Here is a 19220-nt window from a genome sequence, read left to right on the forward strand (position 1 = left end):
AGGTCCGGATGATTTGTGTCCCAGACTACTGAGGGAGGCAAGGGAGGAGATCGCAGGGGCTCTGACCCAAATTTTTAATTCCTCTCTGGCCACGGGGGATGTGCCAGAGGACTGGAGAACAGCTAACGTGGTTCTGCTATTTAAAGGGTTGTAGAGATAAGCCAGGGAACTACAGCCTAGTGAGTCTCACATCAGTGTTAGGGAAACTATTGGAGAAAATTCTGAAGGAGAGAATCTATCTCCACTTGGAGAGGCTAGGTTTGATCAGGGATAGTCAGCATAGCTTTGTCAGAGGGAGGTCATGCCTGACAAATTTGATTGAATTTTTTGAGGAGGTGACCAGGTGTGTAGATGAGGGTAGTGCAGTTGATGTAATTTATATGGATTTCAGCAAAGCCTTTGACAAGGTCCCACATGGGAGACTTATAAAGAAGGCAAATGCACGTGGGATACAGGGTAATTTGATAAGGTGGATTCAAAATTGGCTTAGCTGTTGGAGACAGAGAGTGATGACAGAAGGATGCTTTAGTGACTGGAAGCCCTTGTCCAGTGGTGTACCACAGGGGTCTGTGCTGGGTCACCTATTATTTGTCATTTATATAAACGACATAGATGACTATGTGGGGGATAGGATTAGTAAGTTTGCGGATGACACAAAGATTGGCCGGGTGGTTAACAGTGAGGTTGAGTGTCTTGGGCTACAGGAAGATATAGACGGGATGGTCAAATGGGCAGATAAGTGGCAGATGGAATTTAACCCTGAAAAGTGTGAGGTGATACACTTTGGAAGGAGTAATTTGACAAGGAAGTATTCAATCAATGGCATGACACTAGGAAGTTCTGAGGAACAAAGGCACCTTGGCGTGTGTGCCCATAGATCTCTGAAGACGGAGGAGCATGTTAGTGGGGTGGTGAAAAAGGCATTTGGGACACTTGCCTTTATCAATCGAGGCATAGATTACAAAAGTAGGGAGGTGATGTTGGAGTTGTATAGAACCTTGGTGAGGCCACAGCTGGAGTACTGTGTGCTGTTCTGTTTGCCACATTATAGGAAGGATGTGATTGCACTGGAGGGGGTGCAGAGGAGATTCACAAGGATGTTGCCTGGGATGAAACATCTAAGTTATGAAGAGAGGTTGGATAGACTTGGGTTGTTTTCGTTGGAGCAGAGAAGACTGTGGGGCGACCTGATCGAGGTGTACAAGATTATGAAGGGCATGAACAGGGTGGATAGGGAGTAGCTGTTCCCCTTAGTTGAAAGGTCACAAGGGGACACAAGTTCAAGGTGAGGGGCAGGAGGTTTAGGGGGGATGTGAGGAAAAACTTTTTTACCCAGAGGGCGGTGACGGTCTGGAATGTGCTGCCTGGGAGGGTGGTGGAGGTGGGTTGCCTCACATTCTTTAAAAAGTACCTGGATGAGCACTTCACATGTCATAACATTGAAGGCTATGGGCCAAGTGCTGGTAAATGGGATCAGATGTTTCTCACTTGTTGGTGCAGACTCAATGGGCCAAAGGGCCTCTTCTGCACTGTGATTCTGTGATTACCCCCAATCCCATGTGCTTTAATTTTGCACACTAACCTCTTGCGTGGGACTTTATCAAAAGCTTTCTGAAAATCCAAACACACCACATCCACTGGTTCCCTCTATCTATTCTGCTAGTTATGTCCTCAAAAAAAACTCCATTAGGTTTGTCAAACATGGTTTTCCTTTCACAAATCCACATTGACTTTGTCCAATCCCGTTGATATGTTCTAAGTGTCCTGTTATCACAGCATTTATAATGAACTCCAGCATTTTCCCTACCACTGATGTTAGGCTAACCGGTCTGTAATTCCCTCTTTTTTTTTCCCTCTTTTTTAAATAGTGGGGTTACATTTGCCACCCTCCAATCTGCTGGGACTGTTCCAGAATCTACAGAATTTTGGAAGATGACAACGAACGCATCCACTATTTCCATGGCCACCTCCTTTAGTACCCTGGGATGTAGATTATCAGGCTCTGGGGATTTATCACCTTTCAGTTCCATTAATTTCACCAGCACTTTTTGTTTTAGTAATATTAATTTCCTTCAATTCCTCCTCCTCACTAGAACCTCGATTCCCTAGCATTTCTGGGAAGTTATTTGTGTCTTCCTCCGTGAAGACAGAACTAAAATAGTTGTTTAGTTGCTCTGCCATTTCCTTTTTCTCTATTATAAATTCCCCTGCTTCAGACTGTAAGGGACCTACATTTGTCTTCACTAATCTTTTTCTTCTTAATACTTACAGAAGCTTTTACAATCCTCTTGTATGTCCCTTGCAAGTTTACTCTCATACTCAATTTTTTTCCGTCCTAATGAATTGGTTGCTGGACAACTGACAAGCATGGGTTTTAGCCCTCACTAGATGATTAGCAGGCACCAAAAGCACCTCACAGGTAGCACAGTTCATTAAATGTGTTGGTGCCTAGACATAGCTTTTCTGACCATAGTATGGACACAATCACAGCCACCTTGTATCCCATTGTCCAGTGATTCTGCTAGTTAGCAAAGTGAAGCTTTGATAACAGCAGCTTGTGGCTCTGCAACCCAGTTGTAACAACATTGTCCGTGTTTTCTTAATGTTCCAGCTATCCAAATCCAACATATACTTGCAGAATTCAGGTCCTCACATGGGGTGCTTTGGTAAAGAGCTGTATGTTTCATGAGTGACTCTTCTCTAGGATGCTAAATGATAGCTTGGTGTAGTCTGGGACTATCCGTCACACACTGAAGACATTTCCCCTTTCTTTAAAATCTCAAGCATCTGCCAGCTTGGTCCTAGAGGATTGTTTGGATATAAAAACAAAAAAACTGCGGATGCTGGAAATCCGAAACAAAAAATAAAAAATACCTGGAAAAACTCAGCAGGTCTGGCAGCATCGGCGGAGAAGAGTACAGTTGACGTTTCGAGTCCTCATGACCCTTCAATAGAACTAAGTAAAAATAGGAGAGGGGTGAAATATAAGCTGGTTTAAGGAGTGGGAGAGAGAAAGGGGGGTGGTTGTTGGGACAAGCAAGCAGTGATAGAAGGAGATAACTAAAAGATGTCACAGACAAAAGAACAAAGAGGTGTTGAAGGTGGTGATATTATCTAAAAGAATGTGCTAATTAAGAATGGATAGCAGGACAAGCAAGGTAGCTCTAGTGGGAGTGGGGTGAAATAAGACTAAAAGGGCATAAAAGATGTAGATAAATGATCGGTGGAATACAATAAAAATAATGGAAATAGGTGGGAAAAGAAAAATCTATATAAATTATTGGAAAAAACAAGGAGGAGGGGGAAGAAACGGAAAGGGGGCGGGGATGGAGGAGGGAGTTTAAGATCTAAAATTGTTGAACTCAATATTCAGTCCGGAAGGCTGTAAAGTGCCTAGTTGGAAGATGAGGTGCTGTTCCTCCAGTTTGCGTTGAGCTTCACTGGAACAATGCAGCAAGCCAAGGACAGACATGTGGGCAAGAGAGCAGGGTGGAGTGTTAAAATGGCAAGCGACAGGGAGGTCTGGGTTATGCTTGCGGACAGACCGAAGGTGTTCCTTGTTTGGACATGTCTTGTATACTATTTTGAATAATGGTGTGAAGGACCAAACTGCCATTCTCAGTGCAGGGTGTGTCCCGAATTAAGTTGGCATCCTTTGGAATCTAGTTAAATCAACAATTGCTGAAGATGCTCCTTGTGTCCTTCAAGCAAAACCTTGTTCAGATCCCCTGGTGAGGAGAGCAAAACTGTAATAATTTGAGAGCACCCACGAGTTTGACCCATTGTTCAAGCTGGTGGGTAGAGCACAAAAGACAGGCAACTGAGTCTGCCCACAAATATTATCTATGAAAAGAAGTGCTACAGCACATTGAGAAATGTTCAGACCAGGCACACACACCCATTATCTCCCTTACGGTAATATCTATCACAGTGTTAATGAGATGGGTGATGTTGGAAAAGCATACCTCTGACTTTTGAAAGAAATGGTTCAGTAATTTTTTAATCTAATCTGTCCTAAAATAGATATTGGATTTTATCAAAGACTGGAGCTCTATCTCCAAGATTTGTCCATGTATTCCCATAGTTTTTAGCTTTTCTATGAGACATTAGGCCAAAAGCATTTTGAAAAAGGCTAAAAACGTTACAATTGTCTTTCCTCACACCTTCTGATGCTCTGTAATTTCTCAGAAAGGCACCAACTGTCTTAAATGTTAATCCTAGTTGAAATCCATCCTCCTCCTCTTTGATTATCCAGGTTATCTGATAAATTGCAGTAATCTATATACATAATGACAATGGTTTGTACAGGAGAAATCCATTTTGTCCAACTCCTTGGTTATTTTTATTCTGAGATTCTGGAACTAATAGCCTGTTACCCTCTTTTCTAATAGGAATGTGTCCAGTCTTTTTAAAATAAAAGACTGCAAAATTCAATAAATTGCTGGCAGTCTCCTCCACAGTTTGATTATACTCTGATTACTCTGTCCCCTAGTCCTTAGTCATTTTTTTTTCATATCTATGAGAATCTTTTAACAGTTAAATAAACTGTTATAAAAAAACACTACACCATGGCTCAGCTTAGTATCAATTAGCACTCTTCCTTCTCCACTTTCACTTCCTGTCCAGGGGAAAAAAGAATTTCAAACTGAGAACTTGACTAAGGTCACTGAGCTTTATAAATTTAGTTTTGAGTATCTATTAAACTGTCATTTACTGATGTTTTCTTTGGGACACAGAAGAACATTCACTTCCTGATGAACGCTACACAGGAATTAATTCAGGTGACTTAAAAGTATCTGAAGTCAATTTTAGTAACATATTATCTGCCATCTATAGGCCACCGTGATGCCTTGTTGTGCAGACGCTTGGATGTCTGTTTAGCAGGCGGCTTTAGAAGGAGAAGGGAAATCCAACCTGCACAAGGAAATGTGTAAAATATGAGGTAAATGAGAAGGTTTGAGGATTCCAAGGTTTGGCTTAAGATTGTTCAACAATTAAATCAGTACCTTTAGCCTAAGACTATAACAAACCCCAGCCAAGCCACAGTGTGTATATTATTTGCCTATCCCAGTCCAGCTAGTAGTTTGCGCAAGAAAATGTTCTGACTCCAGAATAGACCCCATGCTCAACCATTGATATTGTAAAAATTAATTTTTACCAGTTCACTAACTGAACTAAGAAACCACTATGGAAACAATGTTCTTGACAGGAGTAATTCTGCAGCATTTGTAGTAATTGTTGGGGCCCTGAAGTAGAGAACAACCAAACACTACTCGAGAACACATAAGCACACACAAAACGTGCACTTCAGCTTCCAATATAGCAACATTCACCAACTTATTGGAAAACGCTCCTATATGGGTGACAAAACCTCATGTCTGCAACAGACATTTGGCCCTTTGCCAAAGCAAAATATGCAAACATCTGTTTGAAACCCCTTTCCTGGATGCAGCCAACACCAAATCTGCTGTGCTCAGAATAACCATATCCATGCAAGGCAGCCACCAAAAAGGTAAGTCCCAACCACCTTGCAGACACCGGATTGGTGTCCACGGCTTGCTAGCAATATGCTGATGAGCCCCAAGGTGCATTTTCAGGTGATAAGCTTCAATACCATTGTACTTTATGTACCACTTTATTTCCTTTTTAAGTAGGTTCGCTAATACACATACTTCCTGCATTCATGGTTTGTGGAAGTCACAAGACTTTGTTTCCTTAGGAACACGAACTCATGTTAACTTTATTTGTTTCCTTATTTTCACAGTCCCTCTGGCTGCACATTCTGGGGCAAGAAACCCTGGAGCCGGAAAAAGAAAATTCTCTGGCAAGTGGGCATGTTGGTTGGTGCTCCAATTGGAATTACGTTGATTGCTGGCATTGCTGTTCCAGTTATGATGGTTGGGCTCCCCATCTATGTTGGCCGAAAGGTAAGAGAACATCCGATCAAATAAACATGGGCCGTCATTAAGGCCCTTTAGACTTGGCAAACTTTCTGTTAAATTATCATTGGAATACCTTCCTTCTGCTTTGTTGGCGCTGTGGGATTGCAGTATTGCATTTCTCTATAGACTTGAAGCTGCTGCAGTTAGGAGTAAGTGTTAATGGGTGGAATTTAATAAGTGTGACGTGAGTCTCACCCACTGGTTGGAGAACAGGTGGGAACTCCACATTGCTTTTCTCTGGGAGGTCTGATTAAATTATCAGGTAATCATGCATTTACTTGGATAGCGTCAGGCCTCCCACTTAAGTAAGACCTTAGGGTGGAATTCATGTCCCTGAGACCTGCCGGCCAAACAGAGGCCAGCAGCTATCTGGTACCAGCAGTAGTGGCCTGCAGGAGAGTTTAACCTTGCATCCCCAGGCAGGCGAGTGTGGGTATCTTTGGGGAGTAGATCGCAGCTAATGGGAATGGAGGGGACTTGACTGCAAGGCCAGGGGGCTGGCTTCCTGCAGGGGGCCTCCCTTCCCAATGCCAGGTCCCTCTATTCGGCACAGAGTCCCACCCCCGTCCCACAATAGGCCACTGGCAAACACGGCAAGGTTTGCTGGGTGACCTCCCCAGATGGCAACTCCCCTGCCTTGCGCTGGTTGAATACCAACGGTGGCGAGATGAGGCCCCTAACTGACTAGTTAAGGGCCTCCAGGAGGTGAGGCCATCCTCCATCCATCCCACCCAGAGCTTGAACGAGTCGGGGGGTGGGGGTGGGGGGAGGAAGTTGGGAAGGCCGTGGGGTCCCCACTGCTCACTCTCCCCACACCCAAACGAACGCCACCCCCACATCTCCAAACTCACTTTCAGGATGTGGGGGGTACTGTGGAGGCATGAAATTCTGCCCAATGCCTTTCCTTCCTCTGTATATTTTACAGCTGCCAGCAAAGGAGAAAGAGCTGAGGGAAAGAGGGAAACCTGCAGACTCTGATAGCAGCATACACTTTGTCTTCCCTAATGTATCCCCACCATCCACGCTCCAAGTAGAAACTTGAAAATACCGCTTCGCCACTTCCCCTCACTGAGAATCACTGGAGCCATTTGTCTTTCTCTTTTTTTTTTTGCCCTGCTAATTTAGCATTTGCCACTTACTCAGCTAAGTAACATTTTAGCATGAAAATAAAACAGAAAATGCTGTAAACACTCAGGTGAGGCAGGATCTATGCGGAGTGAACAGAGTTCATGCTTACCCTTGTACAGCTATTGCAACATTCTGCTTCCTGACCTTAATGCCACTATCAGCACCTCCTTTAGCCAGTACCACTGCCATTTACACCCCTTTCTCCTTTCGTTCATGACATCTCTCCTTTGCCTTCACCTATTGCTGGCCTTCTATCCAGTTTCACCTGCTCCACCCCCCTAAAACAGTATAAATTTCATCACATCTTTACTTCTCTTTAGCTCTGAGGAAGAGTCATACCGACTCGAAATGTTAACTCTGTCTTTCTCTCCACAGATGCTGTTAGACCTGCTGAGTTTTTCCAGCATTTTCTGTTATTGTTTCAAATTTCCAGCATCTGCAGTATTTTGCTTTTATCTTAGAACAGAGTTCATGTTCATAATTGTGCTCATTTTCTCTGACCTCAATTTGAGCTTCATCTACTGTTACTCTTTAAGTAGTTTTCTGAATTTGCTTTCATAATGTCGACTGTGGCTCAGTTGAGTGCACTCTCATCTCTGAGTCAGAAGGTTGTTGGTTTAAGCCCCACTCCAGGACTTGAGCGCAAAAATCAAGGCTGGTGCTCCAGTATTGAAGGAGTGCTGTGTGACAAGAGGTGCTGTCCTTCAGAATAAATGTAATGGGAAGCCCTGACTATTCTCTCAGGTGGATGTAAAAAATCCAATGGCACTATTTAGAAGAAGGGTAGGGAGACTATTCCTGGTGTCCTGGCCAATAGTTATTCCTCAATCAATGTCATACGAACAAGGAGCAGGAGTAGGCCATTCGGCCCCTCGAGCCTGCTCCGCCATTTAATAAGATCATGGCTGACCCGATAGTAACCTCAAATCTGCATCCCACCTACCCCCAATAACCTATCACCCCCTTGTTTACCAAGAAGCTATCCACATCTGCCTTAAAAATATTCAAAGACACTACCTCCACAGCATTTTCAGGAAGAAAGTTCCAAAAGCTCACGACCTTCTGAGAGAAAAAACTTCACCTCATCTCCGTTTTAAATTGGTGACCTCTTATTGTTAAACAGTGATCCCTAGTTCTAGATTCTCCCACAAGAGGAAACATCCTCTCCACAACCACCCTGTCAAGTCCTCTCAGGATCTTATTTTCAATCAAGTCACCTCTTACTCTTCTAAACTCCAGCAGATACAAGCCTAGCTTGTCCAACCTTTCCTCAGAAGACAACCCACACATTCCAGGTATTAGTCTGGTAAACTTTCTCTGAACTGCTTCCAACTCATTTACATCCTTCCTTAAATAAGGTGACCAATATTGTACACAGTACTCCAGATGTTGCCTCACTTGTACTCTATATAACTGAAACATAACATCCCTATTTTAGTATTCAATTTCCCTCACAATAAATGATGACATTCTATTAGCTTTCCCAATTACTTGTTATACCTGCATACTAGCCTTTTGTGATTCATGCACTAGGCCACCCAGACCCCTCTGCATCTCAGAGCTCTGCAATCTCTCATCATTTGGATAAAATGTCTTTTATTCTTCCTGCCAAAATGGACAATTTCACATTTTCCCACGCTATATCCCATTTGCCAGATCTTTGCCCACTCACTTAACCTATCTGTCTTTTTGTAGCCTCCTTATGTCCTCTTCACAACTTACTTTCCTACCTATCTCCGTGTCATTTGCGAATTGGGCAACCATCACGTCCGTTTGGGGGAGGCGATGGTGTAGTGGTATTGTCGCTGGACTAGTGATCCAGAAATCCAGGGTAATGAATCCTGCCACGGCAGATGGTGGAATTTGAATTCAATAAAAATCTGAAAATAAAAGTCTAATGATGTCTATGAAGCCATTGTCGATTGTCATAAAAACTCATCTGGTTCACTAATGTCCCTTCCCTAGGAAGGAAATCTGGTCTGGCTGACATGTGACTCCAGACCAATAGCAATGTGTTTGACTCTTAAGTGCCCTCTGAAATGGCCTAGCAAGCCACTCAGTTGTATCAAACCGCTACAAAGTCTCAAAAAAGGAATGAAACCGGACAGACCACCCGGCATCGACCAAGGCACTGGAAACGACAACGGCAAACTCGGCCCTGTTGACCCTGCAAAGCCCTCCTTACTAACATCTGGGGGCTAGTACCAAAATTGGGAGAGCTGTCTCACCGTCATCCTCACGGAATCATATCTTACAGATAATGTCCCAGACACCACCGTCACCATCCCTGGGTATGCCTTGGCCCACTGGCAGGACAGACCCAGCAGAAGTGGTGGCACAGTGGTATACAGTCAGGAGGGAGTTACCCTGGGTGTCCTCAACATTGACTCCAGACCCCAAGAAGCACCAGGTCAAACATGGGCAAGGAAATCTGCTGATTACTACATACCGCCCTCCCTCAGCTGAGAATCAGTGCTCCTCCATGTTGAACACCACCTGCCATTCCTGCACATTACTGAGAACCAGTGTCGCTGACGACTGCAGATGTTTAGGGACCTGGTGGCTCACATCTGCCACTTACTGCAGGACTTGGCACCGAGGGGACATGGAGGGTATCCACTGCCAGCGGTTGTGAAATTGACCACGGCGCTCAATTTCTATGCCAGTGGCTTCTTTCGGGGCTCCACAGGTGACCTCTGTGGGATTTCACAATCCGACACCCACAAATGCATCCATGAGGTCACGGATGCCATCTTCCCCATGGCACACAAACTTTGTGCATTTCGCCCAGGACCGGGACAGCTAGGATGCAAGGGCCATTGGATTCGTCCTGATCTCGGGATTCCCACAGGTGCAGGGTGTGATTGACTGCACTCATGTGGCGCTTAGGTCTCCAGCACTACACTCAGTGGACTTCATCAACTGCAAGGGCTTCCACTCACTGAACGTGCAGCCAGTGTGCGACCACCAGAAACGCATCCTGCAAGTATGCGCATGGTTTCCAGGGAGCATGCACGACGGCTGCATCCTCAGTTGATCGCAGATCCCTGCAGTCTTCCAGGGTACACAGATCCTCACTTGGTAGAGCAGCGCTGACCTTGCTGTCAGCACAGGACTGCTTCCGGTCACCGCCAGCCTGCTGGATGGATGTTTTCAAATTCTGTGAGAAATTTGAATTCTGGCATCCCTCCACCTGTCCGCGACCTTTCCCTCCTGTTGTCAGCTATCTTGTCCTGCGTGGTTAGAGATGGGGAGAGTATCAGGACACCTGCCGGGGTCGATGATACGTATGCCTGGCCTGTGTGAGTGGTGAGTGGTCCCATGGACGGAATGAGGACAGTGACGATGTGTGTGAAACAGTGAATAGTGATATCCCTTGCACTGGCAGTAGGTGTATGGTGGGTCTGTGAGTGTGTGAGTTGGGAGTGATGAAAAGAGTGACTAACCCTGGTGGAACAGAGGAGATCTGTCATCCTTTTTGCAGCACTGGGTGGCTGTCCTCCTCTGCAGGGCGTTCACACTGACCACTGCTGTCACCGCCTCGCAAGCCGGGCTGGTAACATTGCCACCCATCCCACGGCCAGAGTGGGGGTAGAGCACGTCCCAGCGGGCCTCCAAGGCATCCAGCAGTCATTCGAGGGACCCGTCGTTGAAGTGGGGGGCTGCAGTCTTTTTTCCTTTCGCCGTGTATCCTAGGTGGCTGGTGGAAAAGAGCGCTTTGCTGGTGGCTGCCTTTTAAAGATGGTGGCCGATGTGATGCAACAGCGGGGTGATGACGAGCGGGCGAATGAGAGCCCGTCCGCCATGGAAATGGCACGTTTTGCGGGAGTGAATATATAATGAGGCTGACTCAAAAAGATACCATTTTCATTGGCTGGGAGGACTCCATTTTACCCTCCCTCCACCGCACTTAGTGCAATTCTGGGAAAATTCAGCCCATAGTCTCGGACCCACTCCTCTCTCCCTCAAACTGAATGTAAAATTCAATCATATTATGGTCACTGCTACCTAGGGGCACCTTCACTATGAGATGATTAATTAATCTATCTCGTCGTACAATACCAGGTCTAGTATAGCATGCTCTCTGTTTTTTTGGCTCCAGAACATGCTGTTCTAAGAAACTATCCTGGAAACATGTCACAAAAAAACAGATTATCTGGGTCATTATCACAATACTATTTGTGGGAGCTTGCTGTTGTCAAATTGGTTGCCATGAACACTCTTCAAAAGTACGTTGTTGGCTTGAAAGCAGGGTTCAAAATACATGGGGGCAGTAGGCAAATTCGCTCTCGCATGCCCCTAAAACACCCACAAAAAATCAATATCGGGAGTGACAAATGAGAGATAAGTCACCTCCATACATGGGAAAGACAGAATCTGAGGAGCTGGTCCTCCAATCACAGATTCTGTCTCTCCTTTGCTCAGTGCTCCACACACAGGTTCCCTCTCTCTTGCTCTTGCTGCTGCTCAAGTGAATAGAATCCATGATTGGAGGAGGAGCAAAGGTGGGAGAGAAGGAATATGTGATTCGAGGAGCTGGAGCTATTATTCTAGCTGGTCACGCTGCCACCATCACTAATCACTTGAGAGGAAGCTATTTTCAACTACACAAGAATTAGGAGAAGGATTAGGTCATTCAGTCCCTTGAGCCTGCTCCACCATTCAATAAGATCCTGGCTAATCTGATTATGGCCTCAACTCCACTTTGCTGTCTGCCCCCATAACTCTTGACTCCCTTGTCGATCAACTGGAATGTATTTTATTACTGGAATGTTTTTTATATCCTCGAGAGTTAAAACAGAAGCAAAATATTTGTTCATTTCATCCACATTTCCTTATAATCTTCTATTAACTCCCCACTCTAAGTCTCTAGAGGACTAGCACTCACTTGACCTACACTTTTCCTTTTTAAGCATCTGTAGAAACTCTTGCTATCTGTTTTTATGTTCTAGCTAGCTTCCTCTCATATTCTAATTTCTCTTTCTTCATAAACCTTAGTCATTCTCTGCCATTCTTTATATTCTGACCAATCATCTGACCTGCCACTCATCTTTGCGCAGTTGTATGCTTTTTCCTTGAGTTTGATGCTTTCCTTAGCTTCTTTCATTAATCACAGATGGTTGGCCCTTCCCTTAGAATCAATGTATTCCTACTACAAAGAAAAATTCTGATTATTCTGAAATATACCCTTAAATGTCTGCCACTGCTTCTCTACTGATGTATCTCCTAGCCTAGTATCCCAATTAACTTCAGCTAGCTCAGCTTTCACCCCCACGTAGTTGCCCTTATTTAAGTTTAAAATACTAGTCTTAGACCCACTCTTCTCCCTTTCAAACTGGATGTAAAATTCAATCATTTTGTGGTCACTGCTACCTAGGGGTGCCTTCACTCTGAGGTCAGTAATTAATCCTGTCACATTATATAATACCAAGTCTAATATAACCTGTTCTCTGGTTGGTTCCAGAATGTGCTGCTCTTAAAAAAAAAACTATCTCAAAAGCAATCTAAGAACTCCTCATCGAGGCTACTACTACCAATCTGATTTTTCCAGTTTGTGTAGAGTAAAACCATCCATGATTATTGCTGTCCCTTTATCACAAGCACCCAATATTCCTTCTTGTATACTTTGTCCTACATTGTGGTTACTGTTAGGGGCCTGTAGACCTTTCCCACTGGTGACTTCTTTTCCCTACTATTCCTCATCTCCACCCAAACTGATTCTACATCCTGATCTCCTGAATCAAGGACATCTCTAAATATCACACCAATGGCACCCTTGATGAACAGTGCTACCCCTCCACTTTTACCTAGCTTCCTATTCTTCTTGAATGTCATATACCCTTCAATATTCAGGACCCAATCCTTGTCATCCTGCAGCCATGTCTCTAATGGCTATCTGATCATATTTATTTACTTCAATGTGCGCTATCAATTCAGTTACTTTGTCATGAATGCTATGCACATTCAGATACAGAGCCTTTAGTTTTGTCTTTGTTATCGTTGTCTTGACTATTTGTGTATTCCTAGGTTTTATCTCTCTGTCTCTTCCTGCTATTCTATAACCTTCATTTGCCATATTACTATTGTGGTCTCCTGCGTCAAATCTACCTCTTGATTTGCCACATTGACCCGAGCTTGATCCCTCACCCACCTTGTTTGGTTTAAAGCCTTCTCAACTTCCCTAGTTGTGCGATTCGCAAGAACACACATCCCAGCACAGTTTAGGTGTAGACCATCCTAACGGTATAGTCCCTACTTTCCTCAGTAGTGGTGTCAGTGCCCCACGAACCAGAACTCAATTCTCCCACACCAGCCTTTGAGCCATACTTTCGACAAGAGTGAATCTAACCATTGCCCCATGACATTCAAAGGCATTATCATCGCTGAATCCCCCACTATCAACATCCTAAGGGTTACCATTTACCAGAAACTGAACTGGACTAGCCATATAAATATTGTGGCTACAAGAGCAGGTCAGAGGCTAGGAATACTGTGGCGAGTAACTCACCTGACTCCCCAAAGCCTGTTCGCCATCTACAAGGCACAAGTCAGGAGTGTGATGGAATACTCCCCAATTGCCTGGATGAGTGCAGCTCCAATAACATTCAAGAAACTCGACACCATCCAGGTCAAAGCAGCCCACTTGATTGGCACCCCATTCACAGACATTCACTACCTCCACCACCGACTCACAATGGCAGCAGCGTGTACCATCTACAGAATGCACTACAGGAACTCACCAAGGCTCCTTAGATATCACCTTCCAAACCCACGACCGCTACCATCTAGAAGGGCAATGGGTCGCAGATACATGGGAACACCACAACCTGGAAGTCCCCCACCAAGCTTCTTACCATCCTGACTTTGAAATATATCATCGTTCCTTCACTGTCACTGGGTCAAAATCCTGGAACTCTCTCCCTAACAGCACTGTGGGTGTACTTACACCACATGGACTGCAACGGTTCAAGAATGCAGCTCACCGCCACCTTCTCAAGAGCAATTAGGGATGGACAATAAGTGCTGGCCTAGCTAGTGAAGCCCACATCCCCTGAATGAATGAATAAAAAAAAGCTCATGTTAGTTTCAAGCCCCATAATTTTCAAAGAGTGAAGCCCATGTTGCATGAAATGCTTGTTGATAATTTTGTGCTTGTTGCCTGTTCTAATGGTACTAACTTATCCTGTAAGTCCAGTCCTTAAAGTATTTCCTGTTTCCCCTCTATACAAGATCTGGAACTGTTTGCTTGGGATTGCATAGACTACATTGTGTTATTTGCATGTAATCTTTTGATTTATAAAGGCAGTTTTCCTTGTTTGTGTTTTGTGTCTTTTTTAAGACCTTTTAAGTGTTTGCATGTTTCACATTGTGTCCTCACTCTGCCCCTGTTTTTTTATTGGACCTAAATGTAGGGAAGGGGATTATAGCTTCATCTTGTCTGTCAGGCTGGGGAAATGGTATTATGCATATTTCATACAGCCAGCATACCTCTGTCTGTTTCTATATTTGTGTACATACTTTTAACAATGGATATTTGGAAGTATGGCATTAGGGAGGGAGTTACTGTTGGTCAGTTAACCACCTCTCTCAAGTGATATGTGTCTTTAACATAACTACGGTGCTTCTGTGATAAGAGGTTTTAATCCATGTCTCATTAAGGTACGGATGATCATATGAGGAGCTGCATTAGCATGGGGGAAAAAAAATCACTGGAATGTGCAGTATATGTGAATTAAACCATATGTCATCTGATGGCTGTCTTGAATTAATTTGTGTGTATACCCCTTGTTGCACTGTTGGATCTTTGGAAGTCAGTACCCTGATGTGTTTATCCGCACTCACTTTAACCAGAACTATTGAGTGGAAAGAAACTTGAAATTGGTCCAACAAAACCAAAGAATATAGGCGAGTGCTAATTGCTTGCAATTAATTTTTAAGAAAGATTGCGGATGTGAGACTCATTCCCAATAAGTTACCTTGTGCCAAATAGCTAGAATTTTCATTTTGGAAACAGAGCATGGGGGATTTAATACAGTCTTCGGTATCTGTGCTACCTTATCTATCTAAAGAAGAAAACCCAAAAAAAAAGTTCAAAACAAATACAGAAGCTAATGCTACTACATGACTGCATCACCTAATAGTGAGAATGAAAAAGGAGACTCTGAATATCAAGAAGTAGCCCTCAAGAAAAGCCCTGAAAAAAAAACACATTTTGACCCCTGCTGTAAAGGTGGCCATGAAAGGCACTATGTAAAAGCAAGACTTTCTTTTTTGATTTTCTAGATGGAGATTGTTTCATGTACTTCCTATGCAGCACTGCCAGCTAGCTTCTGCTGTGTTTAATGCTCTTGATTGTGGTAGTATTTCACCAAAAAGAATCCAGTAAACCTGCAATGCCCTCTTAAATGGGTGTTACCAATAGGATCTTAGAAGGGGCTACGTAGTTATTAATATGTGCTACTTTGCTCAGATTTGAAACAATGTGGATTTTTAAGATAATTTAAAACTAATATAACTAAAGTTCATTCTTGTACCTTTTTAGATTTACAGCCGTTGTGAAAGTAATAAGATATCAAAACATAGACGGAGACTTGCTGTAGCTGGAGGAGTGGTTCTATCCATTATTGTGTCCCCTGTGTTAGCTGCAGTGACAGTCGGTAAGGTTAAACTTCAGGACCAGAATATTAAAATGGTTCTTTAACTAGATAAAATGGCAAATGATGGGAGATAATTTTTTGCTTTCTTCTAAATGAGGAAAAATTTTATGTGGACCCTTATCTTGTATACTTGGTGATGCATGCACCTAAAAGCTCCGCAGGTTACCATGCTCCCAATTCAAAGTAATAGCGATGTAAGGTTTTTCCCTACTTCATTTAAATAATGTATTTGTCTTTGCATATCACTGTTAACACAGTTACTTGTTGAAGTTACTCTCTCCAGCAAAATATTTCTTTCTTCTTTTGCATTTAAGGTATTGGTGTGCCTATAATGCTTGCATATGTTTACGGTGTTGTCCCAGTGTCGCTGTGTCGCAGTGATTGGTGTGGAGTTACGACTGGAAATGGGAAAGGAGTAAAGATTGAAATCGACGAAGATGCTGCCTCTGGTAGGTGTGGCTAACATTTATTTCAGAAAAGTTGTGCAGTTAGCCTTATTCTAAGTACATTACAAGCATTTAACTCCCTTTGTCATAAATGCATTCAAGTTTCAAACTATAAAGAGTGGAAATCCCGCACCTTGGTCACAGATCATCATCATAAGTAACTTCAATGTTTTTTTTATTCATGGGATGTGGGCATTGTTGGCTAGGCCAGCATTTATTGTCCATCTCTAATTGCCCTTGTTCAGAGGGCATTTAAGAGTCAACCATTGCTGTGGGTCTGGAGTCACATTGAGGCCAGACCAGGTGAGGATGGCAGATTTCCTTCCCTAAAGGATATGAGTGAACCAGATGGGTTTTTACGACAATTGGCAATGATGGTCATCATTAGACTTTTAATCCCAGATTTTTGCTGAATTCAAATTTCACCATCTGCAGTGGCTGGATTCGAACTGGGGTCCCCAGAGCATTACTCTGGGTCTCTGGATTTCTAGTCCAGCAACAATACCACTGCTCCATCACCTCCCCGTATAATCTGTGTCGCTAGTGACAAAATATTGCAGGGTGCACAGGAAAACAGTCTAAAAGCCATACAGAAAAGTACTCCCATTCCATATTTCATGTTTAACATAAAAGAAAGGTTTTGAGTTTGTCAGGCCCAACAAGGTGGACTTTTTTTTACAGATCAACCTACATGCCACCTCAACATAGTGTTCAATCCCCTCTGTCTCAAAGCATTCAATAGTATTTGTATTTTCAATTCCGTTACCTTTGTTGATAACTTATTCCACGACTCTAATATCTTTCAGATGGAAAAGTTCTGCTTGGCTTTTATTCCCAGTTAAAATGGTGACACATACTAAATAACACAAATATACTGGATGTAGCTGTAGAATACCATGAAATAACTGCGTACCTGTCAAGTAAAGTATCAAAATCAGTCAAATATTTCAAATCTTCCGCCTCCCTAGTAAGGAATGCAAATTTTAAACATAATATAGGTCAAGTGGAGAATAATTCTTCTTTTGAACCCATCTCCTTTCCAAAGGAGCTTTCAGGATATAATTATCTTCTATCAAAGTCCTATTTATGAGCATAAAATGAACAAAAACAAACCACTGGCTGATTTCAGGATGTACTGTGGACAAACTCCCATGGTCCCTGTCTGCCAAAACCGTGCTTTACCTGAATATATAATGTGTATATATTATAGATATTGAATATACCTTGTACATTGCTCACTAAACTAAGAGTGTCACTTTTAAAGTTAGTATCCCATTTATCCTATCATCTTGCTTCCTAGCTCCCATTCAGCCACATAATAAGCATAGGAAACTATCTTCAATTCCATGTACTTCAATATTAGCTGTCAGTCTCCTTCTGCAGGACCTACCGCTTTTCCTTCAATTGCTTCTGAAGAAATGTATGTTGCCTTTGCCCTGAAGCTAACGATTAAATAACACAATATACTATCCTGTGTAATTGTTGCTAACTCGAGAAGAGGCTTCATTTTGTTATGCCCATAAACAAACATAATTTGCCTAGTCCTCCAGCTTGTCAAATAATGGGCGAGGTTGCCTTTGAACAAGAAACAGACCTTGTTATTTGTGATCGCCACATGATTATCACCTGAAAACATGGCATCAGTTTCCACACATATGCTGACAACGTGCAGCTCTTACTTTACTATCAATGCTCTTGATCCCACCGCTATCTTTAAATTGGCAGCTTGCTTATACATGCAATACAGGATGAGCAGAAATTTCCTCCAGTTAAATATTGGGAAGATCAAAGACATTATATTTGGTCCCTGCCATTAACTCCGTTCCACAGCCACCAACTCCAACAAACCTCTCCCTGGCAACTGTCTAAGGTTAAACCGGGCTGTTTGCAAAAATGAAATATTGCGGAAATCTGGAATAAAAGCAGAACATGCTGGGAATACTCAGCAGTTCTGGCAGCATCTGTGGAGAGACAAACAGTTAATGTTTCAGGTCTGTGACTTTTCATCAGAACTGGAAAAAGTTAGAGATATAGCAGGTTTTAAACAAGTACGAAGACAAAGGGAGGAGCAGAGAGAAAACAGCAACAACTTATATTTATTTGGCATCCCAGAATATTGGCCTTGGCAGCATACAGCTTTTTAAAAGTTGTGGTATAACATTAGGGTGTGTGTGGGACAGCCACTCACCTTTTCCATTGAATTTTATACTTCCTTGTTTCTGAGAAGCCTTGGAACAAAGCATTATTGAGATTGCAAAAACCCAAAGACATTCTAGAGTCAGAGTGAAGAAGCACCAGATCTCCTGTCATCCTTTCTCCCAGCCTAAAAGTGGGCTCATTGCTTTATGACAAACTCTACTGTTTGGTCTAAATATGGTGCAGAGAACGTCTGTAAAATTTCAAAGTCAATTGTAACATCATAGCTTACAGAATTGGCCAACTACATAATTTCCAGAGCAAGACTGGAACATGACAATGGTGTAAATGCCTTGCATCACATTATTTCCATCCAGTTTATATTTGACTTCTTATTAACCTTGAATTAAAAAATTGACCATATGACCATATGACTTTTTTGTACTTGAACCTCTGACATAATTGTCATACGTTTTGAAAATAGAATACCCCGATGTGTCCTTTTTTGGTTGGAGGGTATCTTTCTTTTATGATTTCTTTTGTCTGGTCCTAAACTTTTTTAATGTTGATATTATATAGAATGGTGAAGAGAGCTTATGTTGTAAGCTGACATCATTACAAAGTCCATTGTTAAAACAAGTTGTTTCTGGAAAATGTAGGCTTACCTTTTATAACTGTTCCAACTGTATTAAGTATGAATGCCTTAAATGTTCTACAGTTAACGAGCCACGGCCTAGACTACATAATCACAGCATCAGTGGGAGCAGTGTGCAAGAGGTGACCAGTGGCCTGAGTGCAAGTGGGAGCAACCTAGACAGAGCAGGTGTCAAATTAGAAAACGATCAATCAGCGAGCACAGTAGCATTAGCAGGAAGCATGCTGAGTGCAGAACAGGATTCTTCAAACAGGTG

At 42.9% G+C, this 19220-nt stretch overlaps 1 protein-coding gene across 2 annotated transcripts in view; it reads left to right on the plus strand.

Moving 5' to 3' along the window:
• LOC144680859 (E3 ubiquitin-protein ligase RNF19A) overlaps window positions 1-19220 on the plus strand; it is a 104901-nt gene that overhangs the window by 80257 nt on the left and 5424 nt on the right. For both annotated transcript variants that reach the window (XM_078542332.1, XM_078542333.1), the window contains exons 6-9: window positions 5765-5927; window positions 15613-15727; window positions 16042-16176; window positions 19028-19217. In XM_078542332.1, coding sequence (XP_078398458.1) covers window positions 5765-5927; window positions 15613-15727; window positions 16042-16176; window positions 19028-19217 — 603 coding nt within the window. The remainder of the gene's footprint in view (window positions 1-5764; window positions 5928-15612; window positions 15728-16041; window positions 16177-19027; window positions 19218-19220) is intronic.

This window comes from Cetorhinus maximus, chromosome 5 (genome assembly GCF_964194155.1).
Source record: "Cetorhinus maximus chromosome 5, sCetMax3.hap1.1, whole genome shotgun sequence".
Taxonomy (NCBI): domain Eukaryota; kingdom Metazoa; phylum Chordata; class Chondrichthyes; order Lamniformes; family Cetorhinidae; genus Cetorhinus; species Cetorhinus maximus.